Here is an 18,056-nt window from a genome sequence, read left to right on the forward strand (position 1 = left end):
ATTCATTTATTGTATAAGAGAGAAAACCAATGCGTTCAGAGCTTTCCCACAAACTCACATCAAGATCTGGAACAGATGAAATTGGCTACCTTCCCTGTGCAAAATAATTAATCTTGGGGTTTTTTTCCTTTAACCAAAAAGCAAAACAAAAATAATGAATTCCTACATACACAGTAAAAAAAAAAACATATACAACTTGCCCCGCCCATCAAAGGTGTAGAGAAATTCCAAAATAAGTAGTAATTTCATTTTTGAAGCAGAATCAACATGTAAAGTGACAAATGCACCAATAGTTTCTCCTGCATTAAGAGACTATAAGAAGTCTACTTCATAGGTTTGACTTCCATCTCTGCCTGGCACAGGATTTGTAAATCTGTAATTTCAATATAGTTACAAACAAATGTGATAGTGTATAAAAGAAGTATGACAAAAATTAAATAAATGTAGAAAGCAGCCTGCTGAGGGTGAAGGGAACACTGCACTTTCTCATCTCTGCAGATCACTGAGTTTACCTGATCAGAGGCCATTTAAACCCTTCAGTTGTTACCCCTGAACTGGCATTAGCTCTCTGTGCTCCTGTGTGGTATCAAACAGGTGAATTAAAGAGCACAGCCAAACTCACACATTTCACTCTGCACTGATGCATAAGAAACAGCCACATTTCTGGAAAGCAGCACCCTGTTAAGCTCTGCTTTTATTAGCAAAGCTCATCTGATCAGTATTAATCTTTGCCAGTGTGAATTCAGTTTCAAATTCTAAGTGGCTCAGGGCTGAGAACAGTTTAAGTTTACTACTCTGGATATGTTCTCCCAGTTTTTAAGAGGGACTATAAAGGAAGAGGTGGTTTAACAGCTTTCTGCTTCCCTGCTCTCATTTCCCATCTGGAAAGTGGTAAGTGATGGGGTGACTGCTTCAGGAACCTACAGAACATAAGAAAGAGTGATTGTTCCTCAACAAAATAAATGTACTCCAACTTCTCTTGCTTCCACAGAAAATCAGCTGACAAAGCCAACTTCTACAGCTAAAACAAAGATGACCAATGTTTCAGAGAAATAACCAATATTTACAGATGGAGAGGAGTGGAAGACAAAACACATTAAAAAGAATTTTTAAAGTTGATATTTCTCGTGCCAAAAACCTCTTTTTTAAGAGGTAAGATTATCTTACACAGCCTAAAGTGTGCCAGAGACAGGGAACATAATAGCACAGACCCAATTTAAAGGTTCTAAAATGTAAATAAAAATTCCAAACATTATGACCAAGACTCCAAATCAATATTCCTAAAATATTAACTAAATCAAACAGCAAATAACTCACAGCAAGCACTTTCTACTTTTACCTATGAATTGAGACAGTAAATTCAGTTTAACATTTCACATACAAATGTTGCCAAGAACTTTTGGCCATGAAGTAAAAGTTCCCAAGAACCTGAAATCCCATTTTAATCCACCCTCCTACCTCCAAGGGAGCCTCATGTCTCCTAAAAATAGCAAATGCAAACACAAATACAAAAATATATTATGATTATTTACTGCAAAAGACAAACACTTTACCCATCTTCTGTATTAAAGGCAGAAATTCAACTGATAAAACTTTTGTGCTGTCTTCTATCATGCCTTTATTAGTTTTAACAGAATTGTAAATTTAAAAAACCATCAGGCTTTTTCCTCCTTTAGTTCCAAGGCTCTACACTCTCTAAACTGTAAAAAAGCTTTTTGAAAAGGCAGTAATGGAAGTAAAAGGCTCAGGAAATTCTGTGATATACTATGTACTGTAAACTTGAGTCTGTCACAGAGAGTTGTTTGCTGTCTTTTAACCATCTCTACATGGTTGGTCTTTGTTAATGGATCTGCAAATTTTCGACACTGAATAAGCAAGCGTTCAGTTGGAATCAATTCATAAACAAATTATTTTCTTTATGAAGAATCATAAAGACAGGAAGACACCACAAGAGAGGCAATTTCCATTACTTAAAAAATTGATTTCTTCAGGGGTTCAAATTGCCAGGGATGTCATTAAACATAAACCATTTGCTCTCTTTGGATTCAGCCCAGCACAGAGTGGGCAAAGCCAGGAGGGAAATTCCCACAGGACATTTCTCTTTGTAAATCCATTTTAACCCCCCCACCTGCCTCCTCTGATCTGGCCCTTACTCACCTGACTACTGCTTTACAAAATCAGGACACAAGGAAAGGACAGACATTTACTCCCAGTTTTTGGATAGTCAATGTATGGCTCTATAAGCTGCTTATTCTTAACTGCAATATGACATTAAAAGAAATAATCCCCCAATTTTCTTTCTTATGACAGCACACAGATGGTCTGCACGCCTCATAAGAGGAGGGGTTTGGCTACAGAGAGCAATCCCTACCATGAACATGAGCAGGTATCTATTAGCCAGGTGAGCTAGATGGTAACCAATCATAGCCAACCAAATTTGGATGTGGAGTCTTTGGAATAGCCCACATAAAGAGCTGTGGGTACCAATAAACTCTCTGCTCCATGAAACCCTGGTGTCCTGTTGTGTTTCTGTCTCCCCCACCACGACACTTTCTGTCATGCTGATCACAACTAATCACTCCTTAACACCACCTGTGGGAAATGAGGATGCATTATTAAACCTGTTGTGCGGGGGAAAAAGCAAAATGGAAATGTATCCTGCCTTATTCACTCAATGCTTTCCTGCTATTAAAAAAGCATTTTACCAGCTTATTTCTCTGGATGATTATCATCTCTCATGTATATCTGGCTCACTCTTGGAGCATTTGTCATGCAATATTGAAAACAGCAAGACTCTAGCAGACAATAATTTAGTTATGAAATGCTATACAAATTACTTCACAAGGAAAAATGAGAAAGACCACACAGTGTGACACTGGCCATTTCCTGAATTTTGAATATTTCATTTTTCAAAATGAGTGCTATCTTCAAAAGTTTTTCTGGGAGGGGTAGAATAGGTCATTTTTTTTCAGCTATAAGAATATCAGGGAGCAAACCTCTCCAACTTTCCACTACATGAGATGATGCTGAGGTAATCAATGGAACATTAAAAGCCACCATAGAATTGTAGGACGGTTTGGGTTGGAAGGGTCCTTACAGATCCTCTCATTCCAACCTCCTGCTGTGGGCAGGGACACCTCCCATTAGACCAGGTTGTTTAAAACCCCATCCAGCCTGGCCCTCACAGAGCCTCTTGTACCTTATCCTGTGTGTTTGCTTTATCATACTGGAGAATAAAATACACAGTTTGCTCCAGTATCTTCTGTGTTCTGACTTCAGAGTAATGACTCTCAAAAGGTTTGCATGCTATTAAAGATTTTGTAGAGAATATGCCCTCCTGACTCAAATTCTTCTGCCTATTTGCACCAAGTACAATCTTTTTGTATTACATCTCATTTTCTCAACTCTTTATTGACACTATTTAGCCAGGTTTAAAGAATTTCTGATATGGGATGCCACAAAAATGGAACAACTGCGAGCCCCAGAAATTTTCTGACTCTCAGACAATGATTGTCAGGATAGACAACTCCATTTACCCTGAACATTGCCAAGAGTAACACAGGTATCAGAAAAGTTCTGTAACACCATTTTTTATGCACAGAGCCACAAAAGAAACCTCTGATGAAAACCACCTTGGATTACGTAATTTACAGTGTGGAGATATTATTACACAAACACTCCTTGACAGGAGTGCTCTTTGACATCAAACAGGAGGCTGGAAATAGGATCCAAAATTAAACTGACATAGTACCAGTGAGCTGAATGGTTACACAAGATTTGAAGCAATCTTTCAGCTGCTGCAACTCAGTTGTTATTCCTACTGTGCTGCTGTGCCCAGTGTTACAGAACGCTTCCACACAAGAAGCTTGATTTGCATGGAAATCCCACCTTCTTGCTCTGAAAATGCACAGACAATGGAGATGACAGAAGAGCTACAGGACACGTCAAGCACCAGCAGCAAAGGGAAACAAAACACAAGACACGATATTAAGCTGTCCAAACAAAAATGCAGTTAGGCCAAGGCAGTCAAACAGTGAAAACATCTCAGAAAGCTTTTTGGAACAGGACTGGTCTGGTATCCCACTGCTTTTTGTTTGCATCCATGCTGTCCATACCCACTATACTAAAGGAATTTACCAATACACTCTGTGTTGGCCCAACTATAAAAGCACAGGTGAATACACATGCAACACAAAAAATTAGATGTGCTGGCAACAGCCCCTCAGATTGCCAGGGAACTTACTAGCTTGGATGGATGACTCAATAAAACTTCAGGGTGCTAAAGGGAGAAAGAAGATAGGAAAAGATGGAGAAAATTTGGGATAGGAACAGTGTGAGAGAGAAAAAGAAAAGATGTAACAAGAAAAGAATTTAAAATAATAACTGCAACGTTAATTTACTAAGACGACAGAGTCTTAATTAGTGGTTTTAGCATGCATTACTAACCAGCTTCTGGAACATGAGAAACATGGAGAGTTATCTTCATGCAAGTCCCAAATTTTATCTTGAATTTTTCAGTTTAACAGATTTGTCCAGCCCCCACATATTTGATGCAGTTCTTTGTTTGGGTTTACAGATGAGTTTCACAGATTAAGAAGGCTTTAATTCCTGGTGCTTCCTTTCTATCAATTTCAAGTCAGCTGAATGGTTTAGAAAACTAATTCAGTAACTGACACTATCTGAATGCTAAACACAATTTTCCTTTTTGCTTTTATTGTAACAAGAAATCCTGATTTCCCTGGCAGCCTTTTTCTTTCTATGCATCATTTATTGTCCCTTCTTCAAAAAAAATTATCAGTTGAGAACAAAAAACAGCCTCATCTATCAATATTATCAGTAATATTTTCAGCTGTGGGAGAAAAGGCATGTACACAAAATAAAAAGCAGCAGAGCCTGTATTAGACTAGCCAGGCTAACTCTTGGGAAAGACAGAATTTGGATCAACACTTCATTAAGTCTTTTTTCCTGTTTTTTGAAAGATACTATCCTCCTGAATTTGTAGAAAGAACACCACAGCAGAAAAGAACCCCAAAAAACAACCTCTGAGTATGCCTATTGAAGGTAGAGGTATTTTCCTGGCAGGGAATCACTGCTAACTTTTTCTGGTGAAAAGTTCCTAGAACTGCAGCAAGGGGAAGTTTATTAAATGGTTTTGACTTTCCTCCCTAAAAATAAGGAGTATATCTATAGGGAGAAAAACTATGCACTGGAAATGAAGATGGACAAAAATCCACTCATCTTTCCTGGAAAAACTTCTAATATTAGTTGGTCTCTCCCAGAGCAGAAAAAACAAAATGAAACAAAGTATGGGAAAGGCTGGGAAAGACAAGACAGAAAATACTGGAAAAAGAGTATCCTGAAGAACAACTACTAAAGAACAAAAACTTTTTCACTATAAAAGTAATACATTAAAATAGTAGTTTGGACAAAGATTTTCCTAAAGAAAAGAAAAACCACCACAGAGCATAATAGCACTTCACAGAAAGAACCTCCTGTGTGTTATTTGCCTCTAATGATTCCATCTGAGCCAAAATGAAGACAGGACACCATGTAAACTCAACGGGGATTTATGAGCTGCTTTCAGCCTTCAGAATCTCCCACTGCATCTCCTGCTGGCAGCAAGATGACAACTGAGCACAGAGGCAGTGAATATACAATAATTAGAACATTAAGCACACAAATTTGCATAACCATGGTATTATTATTTGAAAAAAAAAAAACCTCCAATATGAAAAAGACTGCAGTTTCAGTTGCTAAGCCAAAGATCAATATAAAACACTTATTAGTGAAAAGAGGAATAGCAACAAAAAGTGAGTGCTTCAAGGGAGACACAGGAGAGTAACATGGAACTAAAATAAATTATCAACAACTTTTCAGCACCCTTGCACTCTGCGTGGTTAATATTTTTGTTTAGTGTAAAGTTAATTCCCTTTTATAGAAGAAAGAGAAGCTTGCTTGGTTCATGATTCCTCTGAGGGTCACTGTTTGCAGGTTAGGAAGAGTTTTTTGCAAGGACTACCAAAGTCTTTTTCATTTAATGGCTCAACAGCAGTCCAGATCAGCCTCTCCTGCCAGCTTAACTTCTGGGGCTCATAGATCTGACTGGAAGTACTCAAAGTGCTCATTGGGAATAGGAAGTAAGGGAAGCAAGACTGGTGTTGGACACATCTCCATTCAAACTGTGAGGGAAGAACCCAGAAGGAAAAGCTTTTAGCCATTTGCTCCTAAGGAGCTATATGAGAGCTTCCTTCCTGCATGTGTCTCATGCAAATCTGCACTAAGATAATGTAATAAACCTCAACAGAATGAACTTCTAGTTCAGTTTTTAAATGAATGCTCTTATGTAGCCATTAGTTTTAAGGTTAATTATGACAATTATTTGCAAGTGTTAACAATGCAGAGGCGTAAAAATGAGTTTTTAGAAGCTTTAAAATGTAGCTGGATTATCTGTCATAATTATTTCTTATTTTGTCTTGAAAATGTCAAACTGCCTGAATAAATATCTGCAATGCATTTAAAAAGTGAAAGCCTTTAAAAAGAATGTTTTTGCTTCTGTGCAAGCTACAATAAAATCCACTAAAGAATTAGAAACAGCTGGAAAAAAGGTTATTAAGGAAATATGTAAATTTACTATAGGAATAAAACATATTCAAGTGAATGTTAACTATATTTTCTCTAGTAACTAGAAGTTACTGCACAAAGGTAATGGCAGGCTACCAGTTCTTCTTTTGGTTGTGGAACTGAAACCATCCCAACCACGACTTAGGCAGATTATTAGGATGAGGAGATGCTCTAACAACCTCTGGCAAATCTTAGCTACAATAGATTTGCCAACTCGTTACCAGCAACACAGGGTGAACCTGCAATTCATGGCAGAGAATTCAATGAAAGGTCCTTCAGAAATACCGAGTGAAAACAGCCTGGGAGACCAATTACATGTGTGTAGCTGCCTTTTCTTGCTACTGAGCCCTGCTGATGCTGAGAACAGGTGATTTTGTGTGACAGAATGAAACAGGACAAACATGAGTCTAGATAACGCATGCAAGGATTTTCATTTACACTGTTCTCAGGTGCAGTAACACCACCACAACAGGAACTCTAAACAGGTCTGAACTGATGACTCAAAATCACACACTTCACACAGAGCATCTTCTTTTCACTTGTTTTTTGCTTTCCTCCAAGCAGGGCCAGCCCCGCACCTGAATTTATCACATTAACTCCTGTAAGCATTGATAATTGGTATGTGAAATGTTTAGCTGTTATTTTTTCAGCTGTTACATCAATTTAATGGCACAACTCTCCTACAAGCTGCACTGAAGCAGACTAAGCCCCAAACTCTTAGTACCTGTAAACAAAGAAGCCAACTGCACTGTTACTGCACATAAGTGAAATCCAATTTTTGCACAAGTGTCTGAAAGTTACTTTCTGATAGGCTTAGCTTGTAATATGATTTGCATGGACACACCTTCATGGTTACTGCTGAAAAGAAATTCAAAGAATTTGCTCTTAAGACCCCAAGTTCTCTTTGCACACATGGGCAATGTGTTTAGAACTGTATGCTTACAACACATACATAAACATGCACTAAGATTACCTTCTTCAATTGTGTTTCCATCTTCAAACATTCTTCCTTTTTCTGTTCTAATGCAATCTCCAGTGTCTTGAGTCTTGAATCTTTCTTCAGTCCTGATGAAGCTAATGATGAAGCATGTTCCTTAAGGTCCAGTAATGATGTCTAAATTAAAAGATGTGAAATAATTATCAAGTAAGTGCAATAGTTAGTTTCTTTTCTGTCTTTATTTTCCTCCTATCCCTTCATACTATGATCAGAATCCAATTTAAAACATTTTTTTCAGGTTGTTTGTGTCACTGACTTAAAACAGCTTGAATTAATTCAGGCTTTTTGTATCAAAATAAAACCTTGTCTAAATTAATTTCAAAATTGTTTTTAAAGATGGACAATTCTGTAAACTGGAACTTGTGCTCCAGTGACAGTCATGTTTAAGAAAAACTGGTTTTCAATAAAACTGTATTTAAAATCAGTTTAAACTCTTAAAACTGTATTTAAGATTAAAATCTTGTGGTTAGAACATTTAGCCACTGAGACAGTTGAAAGCATTTCTGTATACAGTTTCCACAGGGTGAAACTGATTCATGCCACCTTACTACAAAAGATATCTCAACTTCTTTCTATATTATTTTTGTGCTTATTTTATTTTTTTTCCTGTCAAATGCTGATTTCCATGTAGACAAACCCTTAGTACTCTTTCTGGGTACATATTTTTGTGTTGTTTTACTTCGACTGAATTTTGAAAAAAGACTGCAAATACACAAGAGAGGAATAGAGAACATTTATATTTCTCCAATATAATTAAGGTAATTTGTCTAGCCAACTGGCTCATTACCAACAATCAACCTAATTAATCAAAAAAATACTCGAGAGTCTAAAGAATTGGCTGTGTTGTTTGCATAAAGGAACAAACATTATCCTCATGCTTTGGCAGCCACAGCTTTGATGAATTCTGCTCCTTCCTCCCTACACTGAGACAGGGACAAGCTTGATCCCAGCCTTCCCTGTCTGTCAGCACAGCTCAGTCAATGCCACACTGACCAGCAGCCAGCCCCCACTAACAAGATTAACTGCTGCAAACAAGGGGATGGCTGCTATCCCTCAAAAGGTGGTTCTGAAACACTGATGCTTTGCAAATTCTCCAGTGATGTACCAGATCAGCTTTGCTGAAAGACAATTACTATAAAGGAATAGTTTCCTTCTACTCAAATGTAACACAAACAGAGACAACAAATAATTCCATCACAATAGATTCGTGCTGCTGGTCAACCTCTTTCTCTGTGAGATCTCCTTGTAAAATGCTGACTCTCTCTTTCAGGTCCTTAATGTCTTTCTTGTAGTTGTCGATCTCTTCCTGTTTTTCTCGTTCATCTCTGTCACGCTGCTCCTTTAAACGCTCAATGGTCTTTTCCTGACAAAAGAAAGCACTCTGTGAAGGAAATCCCTCTCAATCAATCCAGCTTCTGAGGCTTCCTATCACAACACTTCTGCTACACTTGAAACGAGGAGAAGGAGTGTATTGCCATTTCTTTTCTTTACAGTTGTAAAGATGCACAAGAAAGAGAAAACTTGAGAAATCTGTGGAATCACTGCTGTGAAATACCAGCACTGTTAATACTGGATTCAATACTGTGGATGTCTGGATATCTTGAATGTTCACAGTGCTGTTTCAATGCAATCCAATTAATCTGATTCTGATCATCAGAATTAATCTAAACTAGGATGTATTACATATTGTTTCCTGATTTATTGAAATCTTATTTTTCTAAAATGTACAGTTAAATCAGGGCTTCTTCAGAGAAGAAGGGGTGTAGTGCCCATGTGACACTGCAATTTACATATAGTAAGAAAAGGCAACAAAATAACTTTTTGGTATATTAGACATCAGTAGAGCTTTGGATATCTTGGAATCTAAAAGGATGCAAGCAAATTCCCCTACCTCAGGTAACGTTTAACCAGATTCTATGAACTATAGGACCTGACAGCCTAAAGGAGCTCCTCTGGGAATCATGCAAAAACATATCTAGTTATCCCAAGAAGTTGTGCCACCAAAAGAGAATGGGACAGTCTGTCTCTGAGGCGGTTATCTCCGGAAAACGGAGCATTAAAAACTCCGATTATCGGGATCATCGCTGCGGTCCCACCGGCGCGTCCTGCAGCGCCCTCTACCGGGGACGGGCCCGCCGCGGCCGCTCCGCTATGGATGCGCACCCGGCACGGGATCGGCAACGGGATGGGGATGGGTATTGGGAACCGGCACGAGATCGGGACTGGAAACAGGAACGGGATGGGGAACGAGATCGGGATTGGAAACAGGAACGGGATGGGGAATGAGATCGGGACTGGAAACAGGAATGGGATGGGGAACGAGATCGGGATTGGAAACAGGAACGGGATTGGGCACAGGAACTGGATTGGGATCAGGCAAGGGATGGGGAACGGGATCCGGACTGGAAATGGGAACAGGATTGGGAATTGGATGGGGATTGGGACATGGATTGGGCACAGGAACTGGATTGGGATCAGGCATGGGATGGGGAACGGGATCGGGATTGGGCAGCGGCACGAGATCAGGAAAAGTCATGGGATGTGGAATGGGATCGGGCACAGGAACGGGAACTGGATCAGGATCAGGAACGGGATCAAGACCTGGATCAGGACTGGGCACGGGATTGGGAACCAGATTGGGATTGGGAACAGGAATGGGCAGGATCCGGGAAAAGGATTCAAAAATGGCGCAGGATCGAGAACGGGCACAGGATGAGGAACAGGCACAGGAACTGGATTGGGATTGGGCAACTGGATCGGGAACGAGAACAGGCAGCGGCACGGGATCAGGAAGGGGATTGGGACTGGGCACTGGATCTGGCACAGGAATAGGATCGAGATCAGGAACGGTAATTGGATCAGGATTGGAAACGGCGCCTTCGCACTCTGCAGCAGCAGGATCTGCCCAGGGAACCTGCAGCGCTTCCCACACTCACCTTTTCTGCCAGCGCCTCTTCCAGCGTGGTCAGGGCAGTGTCAGTGTTGGTGGTGTCAGCCTGCAGGGACTTCACCCGATCCTTTAGGCTGCTCATCTGCTTCTCCTTGTCTCGCAGCTGCTCCTGAAGGTTCTCGATCTTGAATGAAAGAAGTCATTTTTTAAGACAAGAGCAAGGGAAACCATCCAAAATCATCTTAGGGTATATTAAATGATTAAAATTATCCTTAAAGCAAATTAAACCTAGTTGTTAATCCTACCTCAAAACATCAAGTGATGTAATCAAACCCACCAAAAACAAGGAATCAGTAAACTTTTCAAGAGTCAGGAATAAATTCAGAGCAAGCAAGTCTAAAAAATATTCAACAAGAACAGCATAAAGAAAAGCTATAATTCCAAACTTCTTAGGATGTTGGGCACTGTGTCACAGAAGGATGATCAACACATTAACAGAGAAACACGTTAAGGAAGGAAAGAAATTGACCAAAACCTTACTGCATACGTAAATTAAAAAAAGGCACTTGATAATTAAAAACTGATGAAGAAGTACTATTTTATTATTTATACTATTCTCTTTGGTATCATCATAGTTTTTGCTACACTGGCAAGTTGCTTGTTCATCTTACATGGTGGCTTGCTTTGTGATGGAGTATCACAAAGTGCCATTCCCTGGGTGGAAAATGTATCAGCCTTATTTTCTGTAGGTATAGGATTTCATCTGTTTAGGAGTTCTGAATATATATTTTGATACACTCAGAAGACCTAATGCCAACCCCCTTTCATGCATATATACACATCTAAAGAAATAGCCACATTAACATGATAACATGTCAAAAACAAGTTTATCAACAGAGGAGTAAAGTGTACACAGATTTCTCAGTTGCTTTCTTCTTGTGTTGTTCTGACAAGTTCTTGCATCAGCAAATATACATTATAAACTAATGAATGACATGTGGCATGTGAGGTACCCAACTCCAAAAAACTCGTAGCAAGACACTCTTTCAAAGACATTTCTAAGAAATATTGCAACCAGACAACCCCAAAGACTACCTAGCTCTGTATTCATCATGATAAACTAAAGTATTAACTAGTATATTGTTTCACCTGTTGGACAGCAGTTAGAAGCTGATTGGTTAATAGAAATACAGCAATTATACTCAGGTTTTACTCTTCAACCCTGGAAAAACAGTTTCTGTGATTACAGAGCAAATGGCTCTGTGACAGGTGCACCACCACCTTTGCTATCTGAATTGAAATTACATCTGGAACACAGAAAAACGTGAGGATTGGTTTATCTTCAACATTTGCTTCCATTAGAAAAAAAATATTAGAGCTCAAAGTTATGCTCAAAACTGAATTTGGGCACAACACTACAAAACAAAATTTAAGGCCACCAAAAAATCACACCCAAAGACGTATCATGGCAATCAGCAATAACTGTAAGAATTGAAAATTCATTTTTTATACACTCATCTCAGTTGTTTAATGCCTTATTAGCACACACTTGGAGCTTCAAAAAGAACCCCCCCAGCTCTGAAAGGTTCTGGTGCCCACACGCAGGGAACAGCACGCCCAAGAGTGGCTGCTTTTGCCTGCAGCAGCTCCCAGGGCCATCAGCTGTCCAGACAGGCTGGCTGTTTGCACAGCTAACCATGAAAATACACTACAAAGGAGGCTGAGTTATTCTTAGACTCCTGTTTACTTCTGGAGGAGAAACACTCACCAAAGGCTCTGGCTGGCTGAAGAGGGGACAGTGCAGAGTGACTTTCTGCTGGGAGCAAACCACACACCAGGGGCAGCTAAACAATTCTGCTTCAGCACACATTAAGGTGCTTACCAAGGTAGCACAAGCATTTATTTGCACGAGCCCAGTGTGCATTTTCATGTGTCAATGACACTGTTTGCTGTGGCCAGAGTAAGGTGACAGCACTCTGTATGACTGCTGCACCCTCTGGTATTAAACACTCAAACAAAAACTGATGTGCAAAAGGTGTGAACCTGTCCATTCCTTCAGTCTACATGCAAATTTTTCAATCTGGAGCAATGAATGGTGGGGTTTGTTACCACTGAGGGAACAGCAAGTATTCCAAAATGTTCCCAGTCATATCCAGTCACTACCTAAAAATCCCACTGTAGCTCCAGCTGTGCCTTTTGCAGGGTCAGGTAACTGAAGGACCTGGCCCTTACACTACAGAAAATTGCAACTGGCATTATGGATCAAAACTGAAATATTTCTGTAATAATAGATGCAAAATTTCCCTATGAAAGCACACTCAACAATAAATTGCCTTCATTCCATTCTTCTCCTAAATGTGCAGTACTGTAACAAATAGTAAGTAGAGGCTCTCCACAATGATATAACCTGAAGAAGAAAGCAAATAGTCTCCACTCTGTCCATACAGTTAATTAATGAGGAAATTTGCTCTTATGTCCTTGCAAATAGTTTGAGAATCCTTCCAAAAAAGAATAGACAATGCATTCCTAAAAACAATAACAAAAAAAGCAATTCTGAACAAATTCTCAAATAACTGATGAAAATGAAACAGGTAACCAGAATAGGGTCTTTCTTCTACCCAAGAAAGATGAAATAAACCTTAATGGAATCTCCAAGCCTTGTGGAACACACAGAGGCACAAGGATTGATAAACCTCCTCAGAAATGTTCCAAAAACTTAAGGATATATATACCTTATATATACCCTTTATATATATATACACATATATATATAATATATATATTGTGTATATATATATTCCTTATGTATAGCAATATATATATTACTGCATCATATTTCTAAAAATCCCAAAAAATAAAAATGAATAGTATATACTATTTTTAATTATTAACAATTTTTTTCTTGTCATATTTACTTATTTTGCAGGGTAAAGCCAGCAATCTATGGCTAAGTCAGCAACACTCTCCTTAGTGTAAAGGTACACAAGGCTACACTGGCATCCTCTCCTCTGCACACTGATTTTCCCATCAATAATGATTTACTGGAATATTTTTTCCAACATTACCAGTTGTCAGGCACTATCATGTTTCAACTTGGGTGATTTATTCTCAGTTGTGTGGAACTAATTGTTTTGCCTTTGAGCCCTGAAGCACAGAGTAGAGGCAAGAGAGGCTTCCTCTGGCATTCTGCTCCAAAGGCAAGGAAGCATTTTACTTCCTGCAAATACAGACTCAGTGAAAAGCCCATGCAAATGCAAATTAAAAACAGCCCAGGGATTCAAAGGAAACACATCTAGTTAAATATCCATCAAGGCCACTGGATTTCCAGATTCCTCTAGTTAGAGGTTACTAGATACTGTGGATCATGCTTCAGCCAAGAAATTCTTCCATGGAGACATTGTCCATCCTCCTGCCATACCCTGGGGCACGAGGAAATTGAACTCTTCAAAACCAATTTCTATTCTATCAGTGACTTCTGAATAAATGAGGTGGTTTGTGAGCTGGTCATTAAAGCCCTTCCACAATCAACTTAACACTTGATAGTATTCCTGCAGAGTAGCACAGATGTGCAGAGGAGCATCTCAGAGCTCTTTTCAGCATTCCACTTTTTGATCCCAGCTTTCCCCCGGGGGGAGCAGCAATGCAAACAGGACCTCAATAATCAGAGGGGTTTCGGAAGGTTTCTGCTCCCATTCCTGTGGCACAGCCATCCAAATAAACAACAACTCCACATCAGCTCTTCCTTGGTTTTGTAAAGGCACTATTGGTCTCCTCAGCTCCAGGGTAAATGACCACAAGGAGATGATGGATTATCACCAACCACAGGCAGAAATGTTTCTTTCACATCAGGAATACTAACATGGGGATGAAAGATGCATTTTTGGAAGGAAGAGTGAGTGAGTAAGCAGGCATGTGATGATAGAACAGCTACAGCTCTGTCTAGGTCAGGACAAGCCACTCCCTTTAAAGTAAAATTACTAATATATTAATAAAAATTTGAGAGCCTGCAGTCATACTTGAGTTGCTGGAGTCCCACAGTATGTGAGAAGCTGAAAAAGATGGGCTCACATCAAAATCAAAATGACAACATAACAGTTAAAACAGACATGACTGCATAAAAAATATTTTAAAAAATACTGCTGAGGGGAAAAAGGAAAGAGGTTGGTGAGAGATCACCTTAACTACTCAGAGACTGTTCAAGAAAGCTCTACTACTGGATTTAAAATTGTTACTGTATTTCTGAAAGTCATGTTTTGGAGAACAGAATGGAAGTATATAAGCAGATATTACTGGGGAGTTTTCTCAGATTAAGCTCCAGTTTTGTCCATGTCACACTGAAAACCTCACCATTATAATTGCCTTCCTATTGCAAATCCTGCAAAAGTACCATTAGAACAGTCCTGCCTGAATTGCAAAAGTGTGTATTTAATTTAGCATTAACAGATTCTGTGAGTGTGAGAAACAAGGTCTGTCACATGAGTGAATATCACTCCCAGCACTTCACTGAATGATTTCACTGAAAGTAATGTTCCTGCTATTAATTTTAAAGGTTAAATTCCCAAGACTAGCAACAATGTGAAGCTTTAGGCAAAGCATATCTCCTTGCAAGGGTGAGATTTTTAAGTTGTTTTGAAGTTCAGGACAGATCAAACAATTTCCCTTTTTTCAAAAAGATTTTGGCAAATGCAAATCAGAGTTTCTTCCAAAGTTCAGCTGCACTCAGTACGGGTTTTTTTTACTTTTAGATCCAACCAATTTATATGAATATAATCACGTTGTCAATTTATATTCAGAGATTCTTGCTCTTGAACTAGCATACTAAAAGCCATTTCAGGGAACATTGGATTAATTTTTATTTTGCTTCCCACTAAACTTTTCTTTTTATTGCTCTTCTACTTCAATGCTTTCCTGGAACATTACTGCCTTTGCAGCATCACACTGGAATCTTGTGCACTTTGGAAATGTCCTGGTGTTGCTGACTTTAAAATGGTGGAATTTTGTAACATTTCAAAGTCTGTGAAATTAGCATAAAACTCTACAGAGTTTAGCTATACAAATAAAATACTTCATTGCTACGCAGCTTAGAAAGGACAAAGAATTTAGGTTTGTGATGTCTACTTAAAAGTAAAACCTTAATTGTCAAATAAATAAATGGTTCACAAACAGACACCTTGCTACTGCTTCAAAAGGAAGCAACTTGCAGGTAGGGAAAAAAAAAAACAGAAATTCACTAGGAAGGACACTTCATGAGATTAATGCCTTATTCTTGACCTTGCAATCAAGTTGACTTAAGAAAAGGAAGAAGTGCTGACTCAAGAAATATTAACTTGTACAGACAGTTAATTTTTTTGTACCTGTAGTAAAAGAGCAACAAAGAATTGACAATGATCCAACAGACTATTCTCTTTCCATTGCCTTTTTGCACAAGGGTGCTTTTTAAGTATATTTATACCAGCCAGAAAAACAGTTAATCTATGTTTATGTAAATAATCTCTATTTCTATTTGTTTTCCTTTGTCCTCCATTCTTTTGCATGCCCAGCCAACCTCTGGTAGCACCAGTTTGCTGACAGATCACTGCAAAGCAGAACTAAGAAAAACAGTCAGTATAAAGTGAATTGTAATTCTAATATCTTCTAAATAGCAAAGGTTTTTACTGTACTGTCACAGTCCCTCTAACAAGCAGTATTTAAAGCAGATCCTTCAAATCATATTGTCAAAATGTTACTACCATGTTTGCAAACCTTCTCTTCTGCTAATAAATACCTTGAATTTCCTTCAAACCTAACACAATCCTGTCATTAAAGTTTGCTTTTTCTGAAAACTGATACTGAGCAGAGTTTTTCTTACAAGTTTCTAAAGATACTCCAGCACAATTCAAACCAGGGGGAAAAAAATCCAAAAATTAAGACCCCAAGAGTTAAAACTGATTTTTGAGCTGGTAAATGTACTGAAATTCACATTGTCAGGGGAGCCAATGTATATGTTGTTCTTAAGTACTGTCTCAGTTCCAAAGCACTGCCTAGAAAATATTATGCATTAGCAATGACTCACATCCTCAGACAGCTGTAAACCAGTTAAATTTAGTTGTGGAATTGCATCATCCTGAGGAGGTTCAATAATACCAATAGCCTGACCCAGTTAAAAGCAGAATGTCTGAATCAAAATCCCACCATGGGCTCTGGTCAGTCCAAGGCAGGGTTTGAGCTGCGAGGGTTCAGCCCCCTGACACCGCCTGTGTCTCATACAGATATCACCATGAATGGACAATACTCCATGTAAAATGCCTTCAAATAACAGAAGTATAAAACCTGGTCATAAGAGATTGGATTTGGCAATATTTTGGACAGTTGATTGTTTACATATGAACTCCATAATCCACTAAAAATTCTCTATCATTTGTTTATCTTAGAGCTGCTCTGAGTGACCCCTTCTGTTGGTATTCATCAGGTAAGAGACTGCAGCCATTATCCACCACCAAGATTTCAACCTCAGCTGTTCATCAAGACAATTTGTTAGTTCCAACTTGAGCCTGATACTTTCCACAAGTAATTCAAAACAAAACACTTCTATCATATGTACCAAAACAAAATAGTTTAAACTCTGCTGCTCCTCTTCAATGAAATTTAGATATTACTCATTTATTTCGTATTTATTAAAATGTCATTATACTGAGAATCATAACTGAAATCATCTGGTAATTAATTTCCCAATCTAATTTTTTTATTTTTAATTTTAAAATCTAATTATGAATAACATCCATTTTGCTGAAATCCTGGCCTGATCACACAGAATAACATCATGCTAATTCTCCTTTCAGCTGTGTCCTGACATTATGAAGCAATCTCTAAGGCTGTGTTTTCCAAAGTTTCACTCCTACGACCTACCGAACACAAAAGGATTCAAAACCCAACTATTCTGGGGACATTTACTCACTCCTGTTCCAAGTCTCTGAATAGGCTTTGACAAAAACATGCACAGATTTGACTTAGGAAAGCTCATTACAGAGAAAACATAAATAGTACAAATCGGAATAATTTCATATTGATGGATCCCAAATGTTCAAAAAAAGAAAAATCAGAAGTACTTTATTGTGCAATGCTGACAAACAAGGGGAAAAATTCAACCTAGTAATCGTTAAGTTAGAGCTGGTATTGTAAGAAGATTTTGTAATAGACAGAGCTGATTTTGTAAGGAGCAGAATAAAACTAACAAGTTGTGACATTACTTTTAGAACATCTCAAGGTTCACAAGGTTTGCACTTAAAGTAACATTTTAGAAGTGTAAAGTGAAAACATTTCTACGCTAACAATTAAACTTCTTTACTTGGATAAACGATGTGCCATATTTCATTGAAAATTACTGTGAAAAAACCAGTCCTCACCGTGTGGCAACTTGATCTCTGTTACTCAGCAATACTGATGATGTTTTCCTGACTTGATTGAGATTTCGGTTCTACACAGAGTAAGGACACTGCAACACTGATATCTCCTGGTTAGAGACACACAGTACAGTGCTACATATCAACTCACAGCAGAAAAAAAGGTGAA

General features: G+C 38.5%; 1 protein-coding gene across 13 annotated transcripts in view; it reads right to left on the reverse strand.

The window, feature by feature from the left end:
* The window catches only part of ERC1 (ELKS/RAB6-interacting/CAST family member 1), a 271,066-nt gene that overhangs the window by 159,844 nt on the left and 93,166 nt on the right, over positions 1–18,056 (reverse strand). For 7 of the 13 annotated variants that reach the window (XM_064736111.1, XM_064736148.1, XM_064736120.1 and 4 more), the window contains 4 exons: positions 10,555–10,692; positions 8,841–8,981; positions 7,595–7,735; positions 4,244–4,279 (listed from right to left, as the gene is read on the reverse strand). In XM_064736111.1, the coding sequence (XP_064592181.1) occupies positions 4,244–4,279; positions 7,595–7,735; positions 8,841–8,981; positions 10,555–10,692 (456 nt within the window). The remainder of the gene's footprint in view (positions 1–4,243; positions 4,280–7,594; positions 7,736–8,840; positions 8,982–10,554; positions 10,693–18,056) is intronic. The other 6 variants (XM_064736157.1, XM_064736137.1, XM_064736129.1 and 3 more) reach the window with 1 other exon arrangement.

Source organism: Zonotrichia leucophrys, chromosome 1A (assembly GCF_028769735.1).
Source record: "Zonotrichia leucophrys gambelii isolate GWCS_2022_RI chromosome 1A, RI_Zleu_2.0, whole genome shotgun sequence".
NCBI classification, from domain to species: Eukaryota; Metazoa; Chordata; class Aves; order Passeriformes; family Passerellidae; genus Zonotrichia; species Zonotrichia leucophrys.